Source organism: Pristiophorus japonicus, chromosome 16, assembly GCF_044704955.1.
Source record: "Pristiophorus japonicus isolate sPriJap1 chromosome 16, sPriJap1.hap1, whole genome shotgun sequence".
NCBI classification, from domain to species: Eukaryota; Metazoa; Chordata; class Chondrichthyes; family Pristiophoridae; genus Pristiophorus; species Pristiophorus japonicus.
The window spans coordinates 44,768,688-44,790,982 of NC_091992.1; the positions used below are offsets into that span (position 1 = coordinate 44,768,688).

At 47.3% G+C, this 22,295-nt stretch overlaps 1 protein-coding gene across 1 annotated transcript in view; it reads left to right on the top strand.

Annotated features, from left to right (window-relative positions):
* Positions 1-22,295, top strand: part of limk1a (LIM domain kinase 1a) — a 60,798-nt gene that overhangs the window by 18,151 nt on the left and 20,352 nt on the right. Inside the window, exons 3-9 of the mRNA XM_070857265.1 lie at positions 36-174; positions 1,872-1,981; positions 2,943-3,149; positions 9,236-9,341; positions 10,373-10,551; positions 12,628-12,802; positions 16,660-16,746. Coding sequence (XP_070713366.1) covers positions 36-174; positions 1,872-1,981; positions 2,943-3,149; positions 9,236-9,341; positions 10,373-10,551; positions 12,628-12,802; positions 16,660-16,746 — 1,003 coding nt within the window. The remainder of the gene's footprint in view (positions 1-35; positions 175-1,871; positions 1,982-2,942; positions 3,150-9,235; positions 9,342-10,372; positions 10,552-12,627; positions 12,803-16,659; positions 16,747-22,295) is intronic.

Below are 22,295 nucleotides of genomic sequence, written 5' to 3' on the forward strand. Positions count from 1 at the left end.
TTTGTTGCTAACATCCCCTGTTTCTGCCGGTACAGGTGCTGCGAGTGTAACGTTTCGCTCTCTCACTGGTATTACGAGAAGGAGGGACGGCTCTACTGCAAGAAGGATTACTGGGCCCGATTCGGGGAGCTGTGCCATGGCTGCTGTGAGCGTATCACTAAAGGGCTGATCATGGTAAGGGGCCTGCACCGGGTTTGGGGGGGGGGGGGGGTGTTTGCACATGTCTTCTCTAAAGTTCACCATCATAGGCAGTCCCTCGGAATCGAGGAAGACTCGCTTCCACTCTAAATGAGTCCTTGGGTGGCTGAACAGTCCAATACGAGAACCACAGTCTCTGCCACAAGTGGGACAGACAGTTGTTGAGGGAAGGGGTGGGTGGGACTGGTTTGCTGCACGCTCTTTCCGCTGCCTGCGCTTGATTTCTGCATGCTCTCGGCGATGAGACTCGAGGTGCTCAGTGCCCTCTCTGATGCACTTCCTCCACTTAGGGCGGTATTCGGCCAGGGACTCCCAGGTGTCGGTGGGGATGTTGCACTTTATCAGGGACGCTTTGAGGGTGTCCTTGTAACATTTCCGCTGCCCACCTTTGGCTCATTTGCCGTGAAGAAGTTCCGAGTAGAGCGCTTGCTTTGGGAGTCTGGTATTGGGCATGCGAACTATGTGCCAGGGACACAGTGATTAGTGCTGTTCTCTGACCCTCACTCAGCCCTCTCAATAACCAGGAGTCTCCAGACCACCTCAAATCAAAGCATCTTGCATGAATTTGAGGAGTAATTGTCCACACGTGTGCATTGAGGCAGCTGTAACAGAACGCACGGAGTCACCCTGTGTACCTGCTCATGAGAACGCAATGGGTACAGCTCGGGTTGTGAAACTGGAGGGAGGTGAATTGAACTCAACTATTTTCCCTGGAAACATAGATGCACATGGGGTGGCTGATGTATCCACTGGGCAGAAATCATCTACAACCCTCAACTTCAGCCAATGCCCAGTGACCTCGTGCCCTCTCCAACAACTCCAACGTCCAACTCCAGCAATTCCCAACAATCCCAGCACCTCCAGTGACCCACTGCGCCGCTAGAACAGTCGGGGACAGAGTATAAGTCCCAGAAAGTGATAGTGACTGTACAAGACACTGGCACGCCTGATCTGGAGAACTGTCCAATTCTGGTCCTTATTTCACAGTATAGATATTCAGAGATCAGCGGCGGTGCAGAAATGGACAACCAAATTGTTAACCTGTCTTCAAGTAACTGAGCTGTGAGAAGTTGAAAAGCTGGAGATTGTTTGCTCTGGTGCTGAGCAGGCTGGGAGGAGAGATTACGCAACATTCTTTAAGATAATAGATAAATTGAACCCCGATAATATAGGCAGATGGAGCCAAGCCTTGAAGGGTGAAGATGCACAGGTAGTCTAGGTTTAAGTTCCTGATTAAGAGCCTGGTATATGTGAGGAATTTGACCCAAGATAGTATGGAAAAACGAAAGTGAGAATTGGAGATATTTCAGATAATGGGCAGTTGAGGGAGGTTAGCTTTGGGGATTGACAGAATGGACTGCAGTTCTGAGCTTTCCTTGTTTCTCTGTACCCACTGAAACACCACCTCCAATAGCAACCTAAGCCTAGTGATACCAGCACCTCAACCATCCCATCAATGCCATCAACCACACCAGTATATCCGACCACCCTAACAGCAGCACCGACACCATCAGTTTGTCCAACCATCTCAACACCACCAAAAACAGGTCAACAACACCAGTACCTCCAACACCCCTGCCAACCCGAGCACTTCCAACCCTCTCTGGCAGCACCAATGTGACCCGTTGGATGTAGCAATCAGCGCTGTGAATCTTTGTTGGTTTGTCCTGCAGGTCGCTGGAGAACACAAGTACCACCCAGAATGCTTTGCGTGCCTGAAGTGCGGCGCGTTTATCGGCGATGGAGACACGTACGCACTGGTGGAGCGCTCCAAACTCTACTGGTAAGAACTGAGTGTGGAGATTGGACACTTTAGACCATAAGCTGTCTGTCAGTTATATTTGGTCTGTTTTGATGTGATATTAAATAGATAAACTGAAGGGATTAATTCCACCTGAGTTTTGTGATTTTAATCCAGTCCATTTATTTGTTCTGTAATAGTTTTGTCAGTACTTTGTTGCACACTAAGAGGAGCATCAAAATCCAGTGGTGTTTTCGATACTTAGGGAGGGGAGGGACCGTCAGCCGACACAGCCAGTGATGCGCTTGTAGATATCCATGTCCAACAATTGCAGGAGTATTGAACGCTTCTTTGATGTGCTGAAATCTGAGACCGTGTTGTTCCTGCATGGATTGTGTTGGCATTAGAGAGCTCTGTTGGTATTACCTCCATGTGTGCAATTTGTTCAAGGCTGTCCATCGATAAACTTTAAAGATGTTTACATTATTCTGTGGTTCTTGGCCATTCTTCTAAATGTTGTAGAACAACAAGACCTATTCCTCTTCAGTGTAACTCGGGGTGTGGGAACAGTTAGTGTTTGAGGCATCAGTTGCATTAGCAAACTGTTTTTTGAACAAAAGGCTTGGGGATATGACCGTTTTTCTTGTCAGTTTTCTCCCTCCTCACCTCTTGCTCATCAACCAAGGGAGGCACCAAAGCTAGCCAGATCCACTCCTCCCCCAATGTCCACACGCTCTCAGTCTGAGGAGCACTGGTTCGCCGTGGCAACAGGGGCTGAATTTTTATTCTTTCTTCCCCCCCCCCCTCCCCCCCCCCCCCCACTAAAGCTAAGATCAGCTGTCTCAGCACAGACTGAACATGAGATGTTCTAGTTTTATGCTTTGGAGTCATAAGGCTTTGATGCATTAAAGATGTGATTGTTAATCTTTCGCACAGTTTGGTAGCCATCTAGATTGTGGTTTTTGTGTTCTTGTATTTCACTTGTTCATTGTCTCTTCTGCAGTGGTTGCTGCTACTACCAGACGATAGTCACGCCCGTCATTGAACAGACCCTACCAGACTCTCCCTGCCCTCGGATTCCGCACACTGTGACACTGGTTTCAATCCCAGCCTCCACGGAGGGAAAGCGAGGCCTCTCTGTGGCTATCGATCAGCTCTGCAGTCCCAGGAGCTGCTCTTCTGAGTATGTGCACACTGTACGGGTCAAGGAGTAAGTGCGAGTAATCACGATAAACAGACAAGAAAGAGATTGTTACTGTCACTCACGGTGATGTGGTGGGGTTTATCTACGTCATTCTGCAGCCGGTGACCCCACCTCAGTTAGTGGGAGTAGAGTGACTGGCGGGGGCAGTAGGTGTGAGCTTGTTTCCTTTCCTCAAGGTGCCAGTTTACACCCGGGGATGTCCCCTGCCAGACTTCACCCAATATCTCTGTACCAATGGCCACTATCCAAATGTGGCCCCAGGCAGTGAGTGTTGTTGGGCGATTTGATCATGCAGAGCATCACTGTCCTCTCCCGATGGCCACATTCGTCCACTTCCCAGCAGCAGTGGCTGGGTAGCAGTCAGGCGCAGGGACCCGAGCTGATTTTTGTCCTCTCGAGCAAGGGATGCTGAACCCAGTTGAAGCATGCCCGCTGCCTCCTCTGGCTAAGATCAACTTCACGGAAGAAGATGCAAAAAACCTCCTGGAAATAGTGGAGAACCAAAGGTCTAATGAGAATGAGGAATTGAAGGAAATTAGTATTAGTAAAAAAAAAGCACTGGAGAAATTAATGGGACTGAAAGCAGATAAATCCCCTGGACCCAATGGCCTACATCCTAGGGTTTTAAAAGAGGTGGCTGTAGAGATAGTGAATGCATTGGTTGTCATCTTCCAAAATTCCATCGATTCTAGAACGGTTCCCGCGGATTGGGAGGTAGCTATGTAACCCTGCTATTTAAGAAAGGAGGGAGAGATAAAACAGGAAACCACAGACCGGTTGGCCTGACATCAGTAGTAGGGAAAATGCTAGAATCTATTATTAAGGATGTGGGAACAGAACACTTAGAAAATAATAATAGGATTGGGCAACACCGTTTATGAAAGGGAAATCATGTTTGACAAATCTGTTAGAGTTTTTTGAGGTTGTAATGAGCAGAATAGATAAGGGGGAACCAGTGGATGTAGCGTATTTAGATTTTCAAAAAGCATTTGATAAGGTGCCACACAAGAGGTTATTAAAGAAAATTAGGGCTCATGGGATTGAGGATTGGTTAACAGACAGAAAACAGAGAGTAGGAATAAACTGGTCATTTTCGGGTTGGCAGGCTGTAACACGAGCGGTACTGCAAGGATCGGTGCTTGGGCCTCAGCTAATCACAATCTAAATCAATGATGTGGATGAAGGGACCAAAAGTAATATATCCATGTTTGCTGATGATACAAAGGTAGGTGGGATTGTACGTTGTGAGGAGGATGCAAAGAGGCTTCAAGGGGATATATACAGGCTAAGTGAGTGGGCAAGTACATGGCAAATGGAATATAATGTGGAGAAATGTGAAGTTATCCACTTCGGTAGGAAAAATAAAAAAGAGTATTTTTTTTAAATGATGAGAGATTGGGAAATGTTGGTGTTCAGAGGGACCTGGGTGTCTTTGTACACAAATCACTGAAAGTTAGCACGTAGGTAGAGCAAGCAATTAAGAAAGCAAATGCTGTGTTGGCCTTTTATTACAAGAGGATTTGAGTATAAGAGTAAAGACGTCTTACTGCAATTGTATAGGTACCTGGTGAGACCGCGCCTGGAGTATTGTGTACAGTTTTGGTCTCCCTACCCAAGGAATGATATGCTTGCCATAGAGGGAGTGCAATGATGTTTACCAGACTGATTCCTGGGATGGGGGGATTGTCCTATGAGGAGAGATTGAGTAGACTAGTCCTATATTCTCTAGAGTTTAGAAGAATGAGAGGTGATCTCATTGAAACATACAGAATTCTTACAGGGCTTGACGGGGTAGATGCAGGGAGGGTGTTTCCTCTGGCTGGGGAGTCTAGAACCAGGGGTCATAGCTTTAGAATAAGGGGTCGGCCATTTAGGACTGAGATGAGGAAATTTCTTCACTCAAAGCGTGATGACTCTTTGGAATTCGCTGCCCCAGAGGGCTGTGGAGGCTCAGTCTGTGAATATATTCAAGACCCAGATCGTTGATTTTTGGATATTAAGGGATATGGGGATAATGCAGGCAAGTGGAGTTGATCAGCCATGATCTTATTGAATGGCGGAGCAGGCTCGAGGGTCCAAATGGCCTACTCCTGCTCCTAATTCTTATGTTCTTAACTAACTCGAATCGAGGAGTTCCTGGCCTATCCAGCTCAAATCCAAATTGTTTTTTTTTACTAACATTGATTGGGAGAGGTTGGCCTTGAAATCTGACAGCAGTTTGAATGCATATCTCAGAATGATGTCCTCGGCCAGGGTCAGCACACGCCCCCGCCCCCCCGGCTCTCACTGGTCACTGTGGAGTCCTGCAGCACCAGCTTGAGCACAAACCTAGTTCCAGGGGTCCGGGAACCCTCGAAATCTGCCACCCATTGTGGGGCGAACGCTGGCCCTGCCCGATCTGAGTGGTTGTACCTCTCCAATCCGGGACTCTTTGGTCCGGCACCATCCCTGGTCCGGCATCATTCCTGGTGGGGGTCGCGACTGGGGCTGGCTGCTCCTGTTCTCCCCGCTGCCTCCGGTGTTCCCTCCTTTCTCGGGTCGGTGCAGAGAGGGAGCAAGGAGAATGGCAGCTGACTGAGGCGCTGAAGCTGGGCCTAACCATCTTCAGTTACTTCATCAATGACCTTCCCTCCATCTTAAGGTTAGAAGTGGGGATGTTTGCTGATGACTGCACAGTGTTTAGTTCCATTCGCAACTCCTCAGATAATGAAGCAGTCCATGCCCGCATGGAATAAGACCTGGACGACATTCAGGCTTGGCCTGATAAGTGGCAAGTAACATTCGCACCATACAAGTGCCAGGCAATGACTATCTCCAAAAGATGAGAGTCTAATCACCGCCCCTTGACATTCAGCGGCACTACCATCACCAAATCCCCCACCATCAGCATCCTGGGGGGTGACCATTGACCATAAACTTAACTGGACCAGCCACACACATACTGTGACTACAAGAGCAGGTCAGAGGCTGTGTATTCTGAGGCAAGTGTCTCACCTCCTGACTCCCCAAAGCCTTTCCACCATTTACAAGGCACAAGTCAGGAGTGAGATGGAATACTCTCCAGTTGCCTGGATGAGTGCAGCTCCAACAACACTCATAAAGCTTGACACCATCCAGGACAAAGCAGCCCACTTGATTGGCACCCCATCCACTGCCTTAAACATTCACTCCCTCCACCATTGGCGCACCGTGGCTGCAGTGTGTACCATCTACAAGATGCACTGCAGCCACTTGTCAAGGCTTCTTCGGCAGCACCTCCCCAACCTGCCATTTGTACCACCTAGAAGGACAAGGGCAGCAGAAGCATGGGAACACCACCACCTGCAAATTCCCCTCCCAGTTACACTCCATCCTGACTTAGAAATGTATTGCTGTTCCTTCATCGTTGTTGGATCAAAATCATGGAACCCCTTCTGTAACAGCACTGTGGGAGTACCTTCACCACACGGACTGCAGCGGTTCACCACCAGCTTCTCGAGGGCAATTAGAAATGGGCAATAAATGCTGGCTTTGCCAGCGACGCCCACATCCCAGGAATGAATGGGGGGAAAAAAGTAACAAACGTAATCCAACAATCCTAGTACCAGAGTTCAAAGTAACAGCCTCCTTCTGAGCTAGTTGGAGGACCGAATTAACAGCACTGTAACTTCAGATTTTATCAGGTCTTTCCAGAAAATATACTGTTAATTTTTATTAGCAAATTGGGAACATATTCAATATGTTTGATTGAGTAATATCAACAAACATCTGGACACCAGAGAAGTGTTGACGAGACACATCTGGTTCTGGGTGCAGCTAGGGGAAGCGGCTTTGCTGGGCTGCAGCAGGGACTGCGACAGTAATGGCTTTGAACATATTGCAGTTGGGGTTTTGCACTGTCAAGGCCTGGCGCAGCAGTCTGAATTCCTGGGTGTGGTGACCGGAGTATTGCGCACTGACCTCACTTTGGTCATTTATTTTTTCGGCTATGCGATAGGCCTGGTTTAAAAGCGATGGATAATCTAGACATAGCTTTAGATTCACACATCTCAATATCTGTGTAGTGTAGTGCTTTGTTTTCGTATTTGGTTACTGAACTTCCTGATTTCCCATAGCAATTTAACCCTGGGAAGTCTGAGGTCTGGATCACAGCTGGCAACGTTTAGATGCAAACCCAACCTTTCCTGTAAAGAGCGTTGCTCAGCATGTCTTGTGGAGCAATGCTCTAACGACATCTTGAGATCATTTAGCAGTTAATTGTTGGACGTTTCTCTAAATTGACGGCTGCTTGGCTCCATCCCATGATATCTTGGCTTCACATCTCCATAGTGTTTTTTTTTAAAAAGAGGAGAAAATAACTAGCTTTTTTTCCCTTTTTTTAAGATTGGATTTTTAAAATTTCATTTTCGGAATGCGAGCCTTGCTACCAAGACCGGCATTCTTTGCCCATCCCTAGTTGCCTTTGAGATGGTGGTGGTGAGCTGCCTTCTTGAATCACTACAGTTCATGTGGTGAAGATACTCTCACAATGCTATTAGCGTTCCAGGTTGTTGGTCAGCGACAATGAAGGAATGGCGATATATCTCCAGGTCAGAACGGGGAACTTGAAAGGGATTGGTGTTCCCATGCACCTGCTGCCCCTTGTCCTTCTAGGTGATGGAGATTATGGGTTTGGTAGGTGCTGCCGAAGAAGCCTTGGCAAGTTGCTGCAGCACATCCCGCATATAGTACACACTGCAGCCACATTGTGCCAGTGGTGGTGGGAGTGGATGTTTAAGCCAGTGGATGGGGTGCAGATCAAGTGGACTGTTTTATCCTGGATAGTGTTGAGCTTCTTGAGTGTTGTTGGAGCTGAGGGCTAACAGAGTATTCCATCACACTCCTAACCCGAACTCCAAATGCAGTATTCCATCACACTCCAGACTTGTGTCTTGTCGGTGGTAGAGAGGCATGGAGAAGTCGGCAGGTGAGACACACTCTGCAGAACACCCAGCTCTAGTAGCCATGACGTTAATGTGGCTTGTGTGTATGGTGCTGATTTGCTTGTTTCATTCAAAGTGTGATGTTACACTGGAGTGTTACGATGCTATCAAAACTTTTATATACACAAGTAGATCAATGAAGAGGAGGAACTGGCCAATAGGCTCAACAAGACTGCTCCTTTAAAACATGCCACTCTCCCTTGCCCACCTGCTCACCCTTCCCCCTGATCCCTTCTCTTCAAAACCACAACAGTGAAATAGGAGATGACAGCCATATATAGCATGTAAGGAGTAGCAAACAAAGGCTATACATATTGGAGGAGAGTGGAGATGCCCAACTATATACCGAGGGAAGGTGGTGGGAGGGACCAATGTATACAAAAGGGGAGTGGGATAAACCAACTGTACATAGTTGGGGAGTGGGAAATGCCATCGGGGGGGAGGGGAGTTACTAACTGTATGCAGTGGTTATGGGGAGGGGGAGAATGTTGACAAATACTGATGAAGAGTGGTGTGATCCATGAATTAACTTGGTATTTGAACCCAAAACCACGGTATATTATTTGCATGAATCACCTGTGCCCATTCCTTTCCTGAAAATGAGGCCGAATTGGGTTACAAGACATGGTTTGTGGTGACTGCCAGAACTTGGGAGTAGCTGTTTTTCCTGAGTAAAGTTGAGATTAATGCCGCCATCTTAAGGCTCCTGATGACCCTGACCACGCTCTTCCTTGTTGGTTCCACTTATCTTCAGGGGGATTAGCAACTCTGGAATAATGTGTTTCCCAATATTGTGTGTGTTTGGTTATCTCTTGGTGCAATTCATGTTTAATTTGCTGTTGTAATGTATGTGGTTGACCTAATGCATACTGACGATGGGCTTGTATAGTCATTACAGTCAATAGTAATTGGAACATGCTTCTGAAGATTTGGGTGGCCCATCCAGAGATTTTACTATCTCTGGTCCACAAAATCGGGTAGAGTTCATGGGCATCACCAATTATTGAGGAGCTTGATCAAAACCTTGTCTTGCAAGTGCCAGTGATATAATCGCGAATAACCTAGCTCCCTCGTATCTGGGAAACTCTCCGTAATGGTCATTTATAATTCCTCTGACACCCTTTCTTGCAGAGTCGACATGGACTGCATCAGTCCAGATGTGAAAAACTCCATTCATGTTGGTGATCGGATCCTGGAAATCAATGGAACACCAATCAGGAATGTGCCTCTGGATGAGGTAAGCTGAGAAGGGAAGGCAGTACACCAGCAAGTTACACTATCTGACACTCGGCAAAATCCGAATGCACACTTTAATCAAGCTGCCCACATTTAAAATGAATGCAAGTCTATTGAATGAAACTGACCATAATTAAATGGCAGTCTCTTCAGGGAGAAAGAGAGGTGCCCACTGTATATAGTGGGGTAGAGAGATTAGGAGAAGCCAGCTCCATATAGTGGGGGAGGGGAGACAGACTTTACGTAAGGGAGTGTTGGGTCCATATAGTGGGGAGGGGGAACCAGTCATACAAAGTGGGCTAGAGAAGAGTGGAAGTTAACAACTGTAACTTGTTGGAAAAGGATGAGAGATTCCAGCTGTATAGAGTGGGGAGAAGGGAGATGACAATGCTAGCTGTATATAGTGAGAAGTATGTACACCAAAATTGTATAGTAGGATGGGCACTGCGAGCTGGATTGTCAACTGTATATGATAGGGAAGGGAGTGAGAGATGTCAACTGTATAAAGTAGTGGATGGGAGATGCCAGCTGTGTATGGGGAGGGAGTGAGGGAGATGCCAACAATATATTGAGTGATGGAAGTCAACTGGAAATAATGGATTTGGGGAGAGGGAGATGCCAACTGTGTATGGGGGGCGGGGGGGAGGGGAGAGAATGGGAGACGCCAACCGTGTATGTTGAAAGGGGAGAATGGGAAACGCTAACCATACGTAGTTTGGAGGAGTCGGAAGAATCAGCTGTATGTGGTGGGACAGAATGGATGTTACTGGCCATATATTTGAGAGAAGGGACTGGGAGGGACCACCTTATGGGTGTAATGGGATAAACCAGTCCTACATAGTTGGGGGGATGGGAAACAATGGGAACTGCCATCTATATATAGTCGTGAGGGGAGTAATGCTGACCTGTACTGCTGGAGGGTAGTGTGATCCTGACATTCTACCTAGAACATACCTTGTCCTGAGAGGGGTTTACTGTGCTTGCATCCTGAAGCTGGCAGTGTTTTGATAGTATGATGTTTGATCTCCTCAGATTGACCTCCTGATTCAGGAGACCAGTCGCTTGCTTCAGTTAACCATTGAACACGATCCACATGATGGGTTGCTGGAGGAACAAGTGGACACTATCAGCCCGGTGTCAGACATCTACAGCCCACAGAGAGCACGCTCCCCGAATGGCGACGCCAGCACGGTCAAAAAACGGCCCATCATGTAAGGGCACATTGCAGTCTGTATGGAATGTCCACGTGGCCTGCCATTTCTTAATATGCGCCGCCCTATAATCTAACTTTTTAAAAACACATAGAATCATTGAATTGATCCAGGACAAAAGGAGGCCTTTCAGTCCATCATGCCTTTGCCGGCAATTTGAAAGATGCATGCTTCTTTTCAAGCATTCATTCTTGCTGTCGCAATAAATAAGCTGTAGGACACATACTCGATCCTTCATTTCATGAAATTCTCAACCTTGTATCAAGCAAGACAGGTAGCTTGCCACAAGGTTGGAGGGATGAAATCAGCCTGTTCATCGTTCTTGAGCAATTTCCTTTGCCTCTTTTGCGACTGGTTGAGAGTGGCATTGATAAAGATGTGACTGAAGTTGAAACTGACCCCTTTCAGTCAGAGGACATGGATTGAGCTGGAGTTTGAATGACCTGTTAACATTCGGGGAACTGAAAGGAGCTGAACTCCAGCCAAGAGCATCAACTTGTAAGTTCCTGTTTTAAAATTGGTTTCTCGGTTCTGTTCAGTGGTGGTATTTCAGTGAAGTCAAAACACTTTACAAATAAAAGGCCCAATTCACTAAAACCTCCTAGCATGACCCTGGGAATGACGAACGTTTCTATTCTGGCAATAATGTCAAACTTAATTACAAAGGAAGGAATTCAGGGATATTTCTTTTGGGATGAGCTGTTGGTTCGAGTCTCTGGCTGGAGGTTTGGCTGGATGTTAAAGATCATATGGCGCAGTTCGCAAAGGGACTGGGTGTTCCCTCGTGGTCAACATTCATCCTTCAACCAACAACACCTTCAACCAACAACACCAAAAACCAAATGCAGTGGGCTTTGTCTCATTGTTTTGAGATGTTACAGGTTCAGAATGGCTGCCGTGTTTCCCGACACAACAGCATTCATTGCACTTCAGAGTGATTCACCACGTGACGTGATTCACCATGTGACGTGATTCACACGTGAAATGACTTGAGATATTTCAAAGTGAAGTGTCACTGCAGATATATTTATCAACAGCAATGATTGAACACCAGTTAATGTTCATTAACTGAAAAGTTCCCTAACAGTATAAGTGTTATGGTGGATGAGAGTGTACCTTGATTGACTAACCATTTGACAAAGCTCTCCACAGACAATCCAGGATAAAGTTGTAATCCGCAGCTCTCTGAACACTCTGATTCCTTTACTCACCAGTGAATCACAGAGCCATAAAGGCCCCAGATTCAACTCTTGGTTTTAACAGTTAGCTGATAATGCAACAGTTGGCTTTTAAAAAAAGCCAGAGCAGGTATCCCCTCCTAATTGCTGGTCACTGGCCACTACTGAACGTTGGTTAAGAGCAGGACACTGAGGAGACGGGCCCTGAAATTCCACAGGGCCTCCCCAGTCTCCTGACAGAATCTGTGCAGAATTTTAAGCCTGTAATTTTTGGAGTAACTTAGACATCTGAATTGATTGGATAGAGCACAAAGTACAGTAAGTTCTGAATTGGATGGCACTCGGACAGTGTGCATTGCATACCATTTATCACATCTCAGCAAGAGTGCTCCTCCAGGGCCCACGAGAATAATGTGAGCCACTGTCACCCTGTGACCCTGGTCCGATCGCGGCCTTATTTTGGCGTGCTGCATCGTGCCTCCTGCAACTCGCCTGCCAAATTTAAACGAGGCTGGGGCCTCATAATTCGCAGGAACCTCTTTGCCGCAGGAATGGATGACTGATGGACACACTCCCCCAATTGGTTTCCCAAAATCAATATTGCCCCTGACGTGTTAAATTCAGGTCTAAAATATTGACCTAACCTAGAGTGTCACTTAGTGTTTTTCTCATTGCAGCCCTTTGTCTTGACTTGAGCTGAGTATCTGTAACTGTGTGTGTGTGGGTGTGTGTATACACGTGTTACCCACTATATCGACTCCTGGATAGAGCCTTCAGTTTGTTTAATAATTAATGTTATTTTAATGTAACACAACATGGACTGGAACACATTGAGTTTGATTTATTGAACCAGTGTCCCTATCGCCTGTTGTGACTCTTGCTCTCTCTCCGTCTCCAGGAGAAGTTGCAGTATTGATAAATCTCCTAGCACAGGATCACCTGCCTCTCAAAGGAAAGATTTGAGCCGCTCTGAGTCCCTGCGAATTGCCTCCAAAATGCATCGTATCTTCCGCCCTTCTGACCTGATCCACGGGGAAGTGCTGGGAAAGGGCTATTTTGGACAAGCTATTAAGGTATGTTTTTCACAAATCCCTGTTCCTCTCTTGCTTCTTTGGGATGAATTTTACTGGTGATCACTTTCTATTCCCTGCCTCTCTCGGTCTCATTAGCAAGCTCTGTCCTAGAGAATACTTTCCATCGTGGATCCGTGTTGAGCAAGGGTTGTTGACAATATAAACTGCTGAGTGACGCTGGCTGCGTCACAAAGTGGTTTATCATTCATAACCCACCTGATCACTGACTCGTATTCGCTTGAGAGACTGATGAATATTACAACCAGTCTCTGCTTTCCCTTTATTTGTCTTCTAATAAACACTGAGGTACAGCCTCTGGGATGGAGAAGGCTAGAAAATGCTGTTTCTTCAGCCAAAGACGCTAAATAGAACCAAAATTGCTACTGTGTAAATCTCTATCGTATCCCCTTTCCTAATGGCAGTGCTCTGTCCTAGTGTGTGTGTGTGTATATATATATATATATTTTTATATATATATATTTTATTTATATATATGCTCTAGTTGGATACCAGCCTTGACATCCTCTCCGATCCACCACCCTGTCTGCTAGATCTGTCCTCGGGGTTAAGAGTTCAAACTGAGATCTACAGATGAGTACAACTCTTGCTGCTAGTCACAAGAAGCTACAACCCCCACTTTGGCAAAACCCACCCTTCCCATCACCAACCTGTGGATTAAGATCCTTCCGAGAGGCCCATACCAGTCTCCTCCTGCAGAGAGAGATGGGTGATCGTTGCCAAGGAGGGCAAACATCACCATTGGTCTCCAGCTATACAGAAAGGGTGACCTGACCCCAAAATGCTCTTTGACAAGGTGGCATCAACACTTTGCAGCCATGTTTGACTGTGCTGTTCCCAACATTTAAAGTTTGGTAGTCAGAAGAAAATTTGTGTAAACCCAAAACTTTGTAGCTTTTTATGCTCTCTCCAGTTTTTTTTTACTGCATCTCTTGTGCAAAGCAGTGTCTTCAATTGAATGGGCTGCCTCAAATAAGCCCACATGCTTGGCTCCTCTAGTTGGAAGGCTGTATTCTACAGTACCTCAACTTACACAGGAAATACTGCAAATAAATACCCCCAGCCCAACACACCAACCTTACCATGAGTCTAAATAAAAAGCAAGACTATTTGGGCCCAAGTTTCCACATGATTTGCGCCTGATTTTTAGGAGCAACTGGTGGAGAACGGACTATCTTAGAAATCGCAATTCTCCACATTTTTTTTTCTGCAGTTCTAGTCAGGTAGAACAGTTCTACTTTGGAACAGAATTTTTTCTTCAAAAGGGGGCGTGTCCGGCCACTGACGCCTGATTTCACAGTTTCCACAGTGAAAACGTACTCCAAACTAAGTTAGAATGGAGCAAGTGAAGATTTTTGTAGAACTGAAAAAACCTGTTCTACACATTAAAAAATCAGGCGCAGGTTACAAATTAGGCGTCCAGAACGAGGTGGGGGGGGAGGGGAAGGGAAGTCATTAAATTCTACAATAAATCCTTATTTATACTTCTACAAATATTATACAAATAAATTCAACCTGAATAAACATTTATAAGCAAAGAAAAGATTAAATAAACCATCTTCCTACCTGTGTGAAGGCACGGAGAATGCTGCAGTCAGCCTGAGGCGCCCGTTCTTCCGCGCGGGGGGGGGGGGGGGGGGGGGGGGGAAGAGAGGAGGCGCCCGTTCTTCCCGCGGGAGGCGGGAGGAGACAGTGAGAAGGCTGCACGAAGCCTCCGTGCTGATGTGCTGATGGCAATGTGCTTTTATTAAAAAAATGTTCAAAAATTAAACAGCTACAAAGAACTACAAAAATGGCCGAGTGCCAATGTTTCCTTCACACTGCGCGTGCGCGAACGCTCCAACGCGCAGCGTTGCCGGCAGGAAAAAAACTAATTTAAATAGTACCCGCCCCCTCCCACTTACAAAATCGGCGCGAGTGTAGGCTCCGCCCCCCCGGGCGCCGCGCCAGGCAGACAAGGTGCTGCAGAACGCTCCAGAATCGCGAGGTTTTTTTTAGGCGCGAAAAACGGGCGCCCAGCTCGGAGGGGCGCCCGTTTTTTATCGTGTGGAAACTTGGGCCCTTTATTTCTACCTGTGTGACAGTGGACCTGAATGGGGTGATGTACAACTTGTTACCTTGAGTGGAGAGATGGCCCTGAAATTCCGTTTTGTCCTTCCCGCGGGCATTTTAGAGAAAAAAATACACACCTACATAAGCTGCTGCCCACGTTCGACTTTCTGATGCTGTGGCCTCAGCTGACTGCGCGTCGCAGCACGTGCACGTCGGGACGTGCGCAGGCCTGGAGCTGGAGTCACATGGCTCTGGGCAACCAATCAGGTAAAGTATCATAGTAATAGGAGTTCCGAAAGGTCCTAACTCCTAGTACATTGATTGGGAAACACCCAAAACACTAATAGAAAATAGAAAATATACACTACATTAAAGTTCTTAATGTCTTAAAAAAATATATATATTCTGATTTTTTTTAAAGTTTTTTTAAATAAACTTACCGTTGTGGGAAAGGTTTTTAATGATAAAATATGTTTTCATAACTTTATTTTTATGTTTTAATGTTTTTAAAACATTTGCGCCTGTAAAAGTAGGTTATGCGCCTGCTTTTTCTGGCGCAAGATTTTTGAGGACATTTATATGCGTAAATATCGGAAATTTCCACTTGCAAGTGTCCTCGTTTCCGATCTGCGGAGGATCTGTCAAGCCAGAAACTTGACAGATCTGAAAAGCCAGTTTTCAGCGCATACGCATTGCGCGCCAAAAAACGTCTTTTGCGATGCCTTCCCGGATCCGTACAAACTTCGTACAGACCCGGGGAGGCCGGAATTTCAGAGCCATTAGCAAAGATCTCTCATTTTGAAATGGACTTCAAAATGAGATGAAGTATCAAATTAATATGAAGCCTTATCCAAACCTTGTGCTCAAACCCTACCTTACTTCCAAAGCTCAGATGTTACACTAGCTGACACCAATAAAACCAAACAATATTCCAGCCCAGTATACAAAGCAAGTGTCTGCATTTACAGAGTGGTAGAACTCTGCATCAGAAGGTTATGGGTTCAAACCCCATTCCAGAGACTTGAGAAGTTTAGGCAAACACTTCAGAGGAAATGCTGTACTGTCGGAGATGCCATCTTTGATGAGACATTAATCCGAGGACCCATCTGCCCTCTAGGGTGGATGTAAAAGATCCCATGGCACTATTTTGAAGAGCAGGGGGGTTTTCCCTGGTGTCTTGACCAATATTTATCCCTCAATCGAAAACACTGGAAAAAAACAGACCCTCGGGTCATTATCACATTGCTGTTTGTGGGACTTTGCTGCGTACAAATCGGCTGCCATGTTTCCTACATTATAACAGTGACTTCAAAAGTACTTCATTGACTGTAAAGCACTTTGGTACATCCTAAAGTGGTGAGCGGCACTATATAAATGCAAGTTCTTCCCCCCCACAACATTGTGGGAGCACTATGGCCACAAGAAGAATATTCAGCACCAGCACCTCTGGGTAATTGGGGATGGGCAGTAAATGTGGCCTTGCCGGTGTCGTCAACATTCCATGAACAAATATATATAAAAACATTTCAAACCTTACCCCTAGCCTGATGCAGCAAACCTTGCCCTAGTCCAGCAGCCGACAATACTCCCAACCCAAACATAAACCTTACTCTAGCCCAAAATTCAATTTGTTAACTGTAATCCCAGTTTTAATATTCATCTCCATAGATATATGTGCCTGTTTCACTCCTGAATGTATGACGTGGGATTGCATTGCGGTTGTGGGCACGCTCGGTGCATCAATATCCATTTCCCTCTTCACATTTCCTTATTCTTCCTTTGATCAGGTGACACACAGAGAGACAGGAGAGGTCATGGCGATGAAGGAACTGATCCGATTTGATGATGAAACCCAAAGGACCTTTCTGAAAGAGGTTGTTAAATAAGAGTTTCATTTCTGCTGGTAGTATAGTAGTTAATGTGTTTGTATCAAAGTTATCTGTGTGCTAGTGTAACACTGCACATTGCAACCAAATAGGTTAAATACTTTAATATTACTATTCAGCCTGTTGAAGATGCTATTGGAGACGATACTAATGTACTATTGGCTCGATTGGAGATGTTTATGATGTACAGTGGGTTCTATTGGCCATGTTACTGATGTCCCATTGGTCCTGGTGGAATGTTACTGACGTCCCATTGGTCCTGGTGGATTGTTACTGACGCCCCATTGGTCTTGGTGGATTGTTACTGACGCCCCATTGGTCCTGGTGGATTGTTACTGACGTCCCATTGGTCCTGGTGGAATGTTACTGACTTCCCATTGGTCCTGGTGGAATGTTACTGGCATCTCATTGGTCCTGGTGGAATGTTACTGGCGTCTCATTGGTCCTGGTGGAATGTTACTGGCGTCTCATTGGTCCTGGTGGAATGTTACTGGCGTCTCATTGGTCCTGGTGGAATGTTACTGGCGTCTCATTGGTCCTGGTGGAATGTTACTGGCGTCTCATTGGTCCTGGTGGAATGTTACTGGCGTCTCATTGGTCCTGGTGGAATGTTACTGGCGTCTCATTGGTCCTGGTGGAATGTTACTGGCGTCTCATTGGTCCTGGTGGAAATTTTAAATTCGAAGCATCTGGGAAGCAGCAAGAAGATGGTGGTCCTGAAAGTCTGCAGGGCTTTGGCAGAAGTCCTGCAAACTAGGCTGGGACCCAATAATCCTCTGTACTCTGTTGGGGGTTGAACCGTTGTCCAACTGCAATTATGGCCATTGCCGTAAGGAGGGTGGGCGAAGGCCGGAGAGTTTATATGTCTTTAGATGGATCCGGTGTATGGTCAGTAGTTGGGGGGGGTATCACAGCTAGCCTGATCCTGGCATGCGCTTTATGGAAGAAGTTATTGGATCGAGATTGGATACATGGTGCCCGTTTGAACTTTCCTTTCTTCCTAGCCCCAGGGCAAAAACATTACTTGCACCACACCCAACATGCAGACTGGGATCTGCTGAGTCAGCTCTGTTGTATTCCTGACACAGATGAGACGGCACAAAGGAAGGTGAAAGTAACAATGGCCTCAGTCTTTATTAAGACACCTCCAGAGTGAGGAACAGGCCTTAGGGGCCGGCTTATATACAGTGCTCCCAAGGGATGCTGGGATCCCTTGGGACTTCAGGGGATGCGCTCCCTGGTGGTGGAACATGGGAGTGCATGCTTTACAGATGCACAACATCACTCCCCCACCCAAAGTCAAAATGAAAACTATTTACAAGGTGAGGCAGTCGGGAGCCTTTCTTTCCCTGTGGACCGCCACGGTACAAATGTCTGTTCTGGTGTGTGGGCTGTGCCCTCGCTGGGCTGGCGTGTTGTTGGCCCTGCAGGGCTGCTGGGTGAGCCTGGCCTTGCTGGGCTGTTGGGCGTGATGGGTTCGATTTCCTGGTCCGGGGTGGTGTCGTTGATCCTTTGGGTGTGTGTTGTGGGCTCGAAAAAGGTGGTGTCTGCTGTGGGTTGTTCAGGGCAGTCTGTGAACCGCAGCCTCGTTTGGTCCAGGTGCTTTCTGCAAATTTGTCTCTTGTCTAGTTTGACTACAAACACCCTAATCCCTTCTTTAACTATCACCGTGCCTGCGATCCACTTGGGACCTTGTCCATAGTTTAGCACATACACAGGGTCATTCAGATCAATTTCCCATGACACAATGGCGTGACTATCGTTTACATTTTGCTGCTGCTTGCTCTCTACCTGATCATGCAGGTTGGGGTGAACCAGCGAGAGTCTGGTTTTAAGTGTCCTTTTCATGAGTAGCTCAGCCGGGGGCACTCCTGTGAGCGAGTGGGGTCTTGTGCGGTAGCCGAGCAGTACTCGGGACAGGCGGGTTTGGAGTGAGCCTTCTGTGACTCGTTTAAGGCTCTGTTTGATTGTTTGTACTGCCCGCTCTGCCTGCCGATTGGAGGCTGGTTTAAACGGGGCCGAGGTGACATGTTTGATCCCATTGCGGGTCATGAATTCTTTAAATTCGGCACAGGTGAAACATGACCCATTGTCACTGACCAGTATGTCAGGCAGGTCGTGGGTGGCAAACATGGCCCTCAGGCTTTCAATGGTGGCGGTGGCGGTGCTTCCCGACATTATTTCACATTCAATCCATTTTGAAAAAGTATCCACCACCACCAGGAACATTTTACCAAGAAACAGGCCCACATAGTCGACATAGATCCTTGACCATGGTCTGGAGGGCCAGGACCACAAATTTAGTGGTGCCTCTCTGGGTGCGTTGCTCAACTGAGCACACACACTGCATTGCCGTACACAGGTCTAAGTCAGAGTCGATACCGGGCCACCACACGTGGGATCTGGCTATCGCTTTCATCATTACTATACCCGGGTGTGTGCTGTGGAGATCTGCGATGAATGTCTCCCTGCCCTTTTTGGGTAGCACTACGAGGTTACCCCACAACAGGCAGTCTGCCTGAATGGACAGCTCATCCTTTCGCCGCTGGAACGGCTTGATTAACTCTTGCATTTCAACAGAGATGCTGGCCCAGCTCCCATGCAGTACACAGTTTTTTTTTACTAGGGACAGCAGAGGATCTTGGCTGGTCCAAGTCCTAATCTGGCGGGCCATTTTCAAACGCTTCCATGACCATCAACAAGTCTGTGGGCTGCGCCACCATCAACAAGTTTGCAGGCTGCGCCATTTCCACCCCCGTGGTGGGCAATGGTAGCCGACTGAGAGCATCTGCACAGTTCTCGGTGACTGGCCTGTGGCGGATGGTCTAGTTATACGCTGATGGCGTGAGTGCCCACCTTTGTATGCGGGCTGATGCATTAGTATTTATCCCCTTGATTTCAGCGAACAGGGATATGAGGGGCTTTTGATCGGTTTCCAGCTCAAATTTGAGGCCAAACAGGTACTGATGCATTTTCCCGAACACACACACACACACACACACGCTAATACCTCTTTCTCAATCATGCTGTGGGTCCTCTCTGCCTTAGACAAGCTCCTGGAGGCATAGGCGACAGGCTGCAACTTTCCCGCAACATTAGCTTGCTGTACTAAACACCCGACTCCGTACGACGACGCATCACATGCTAGCACAAGTCTTTTACACGGATTATACAATACAAGCAGTTTGTTGGAGCATAAAATGTTTCTGACTTTCTCAAAACCAATTACTTGTTTTTTCCCCATACCCAGTTTTCACCTTTATGCAATAGCACATGTAGGAGCTCTAAGAGGGTGCTTAACCCCGGTAGGAAGTTACCAAAATAGTTGAGGGGTCCCAGGAACGACCGCAGCTCCGTGACGTTCTGTGGCCTGGGTGCGTTACTGATAGCCACTGTCTTGGCGTCAGTGAGCCTAATGCCGTCCGCCGCGATCTTTCTCCCCAAAAACTTCTCTTCTGTTGCCATGAAGACGCATTTCGACCTCTTCAGCCGCAGTCCTACGCGATCCAGTCGCTGGAGGACCTGCTCCAGGTTTTGTAGGTGCTCAACGGTGTCCCGACCCGTGACCAATACGTGGTCCTGAAAAACCACCGTGCGTGGTACCGACTTGAGTAAGGTCTCCATGATTCTCTGGAAGATCGCTGCAGCCGACCGAATTCCAAACGGGCAGCTGGTGGAGATGAACAGTCCCTTGTGCGTGTTGATGCAGGTGAGGCCCTTCGAAGACTCCTCCAGCTCCTGCGTCATGTAGGCCGAAGTCAGGTTGAGCTTGGTGAACGTTTTGCCTCCTGCCAGCATCGCAAATAGGTCGTCTGCCTTAGGTAGCGGCTATTGGTCCTGTAGCGAGAAACGATTAATAGTTACTTTATAATTGCCGCAAATTCTGACCGTGCCATCACTTTTGAGTACTGGAACAATCGGGCTGGCCCACTCGCTGAATTCCACTGGGGAGATGATGCCCTCGCATTGCTGCCTGTCCAGCTCGATTTCCACTCTCTCCCTCATCATGTGAGATACCGCTCGCACATCGTGCCTCTGGGACCAAGTGGATCCGCACATTCGCCCCGGAAAAGTTTCCAATGCCAGGCTCAAAAAGGGAAGGAAATTTGTTATGAACCTGTGTACATGAGGCCTCATCGACATGTAATAGCACTCCGATGTCATCCCAGTTCCAGTGGATTTTGCCCAGCCAGCTCCTTCCAAGCAGTGTGGGGCCATTGCCCGGGACAATCCAGAGTGGCAGTTCGTGCACCGTGCCCTCGTAGGTGACCTTGACCATGGCGCTGCCCAGGACAGTTTCGTGTGGATGGGGCTCAGGGCTGGTCTGAGTGCCTTTTTGCACCACAGTCTCTCAAACATCTTTTTACTCATGATGGATTGGCTAGCGCCAGTGTCCAGTTCCATGGCTACGGGTAAGCCATTCAATTTTACATTTAGCATTATATAGGTGGACATTTCGTCAAAATGTGTGCACCCCGTGTACTTCAGCATCTGCCTCCTCTCTCTGAGGCTCGAAATTCCTTTGATCTTCCTCTGCCACGTGGTGGTTAGCTGCAAGCTCGTTGGAGGTGCCTCATTGTTCCACAACTCTTGCAAACATACCCTTTGAAGCGGCATGAATAGGCTGAATGGAAGCCTCCACAACGCCAACAAGGTGTGAATTGCCTTGCATTTATCCCTTGTTGCAGACTCTGTCATCTGGGTCACCTGAGGCCTGCTGGCAGTTGCAGACTCTTGGTTTCTGCCCTGTACATTTCTGCTCGCAAACACAGTCCAGTTAATTTAGGAACATTGCTAGCACTTGTGTGCTGAGAGATTTGTTTGGTGTTATCACTGGTGGACATAAACGCCTGTGCTATCGCAATGACCTTGCTGAGGGTCGGTATCTCTACAGTCAAAAGTTTTCGTAGGATGGTCTCTTGGCCAATGCCCAGTACAAAAAAGTCTCTGAGCATTTGCTCCATGTAGCCATCAAACTCACATTGTCCTGCAAGTCGCCTTAGCTCGGTGACATAGCTCGCCACTTCCTGACCTTTAGATCGCTGGCACGTGTAGATCCGATACCTCGCCATCAGCATGTTCTCCCTCGGGTTAAGATGCTCCCGAACCAGTGTACACAGCTCCTCATACGACTTATCGGTGGGTTTCACCAGAGCCAGAAGATTCTTCATGAGGTTGTAGGTCGGTGCTCCGCAGACCGTGAGGAGGACCACTCTCCTTTTTGCAGCACTTCCTTCTCCGTCCAGCTCGTTGGCTACAAAGTACTGGTCTAGCCATTCGACATAGGCTTCCCAGTCCTCACCCTCCGAGAACTTCTCCAGGATGCCCACATTTTGCTGCATTTTTGCGTTGGATTCTATATTCGTCGCCAGTTGTTGTGTTCCTGACACACATGAGACTGCACACAGGGAGGTTAAAGTAACAGTGACCTCAGTCTTTAGTAAGACACTCCAGAGTGAGGAACATGCCTTTGAGGCCGGCTTGTATACAGTGCTCCCAAGGGATGCTGGGATTCCTTGGGACTTCAGGGGATGCGC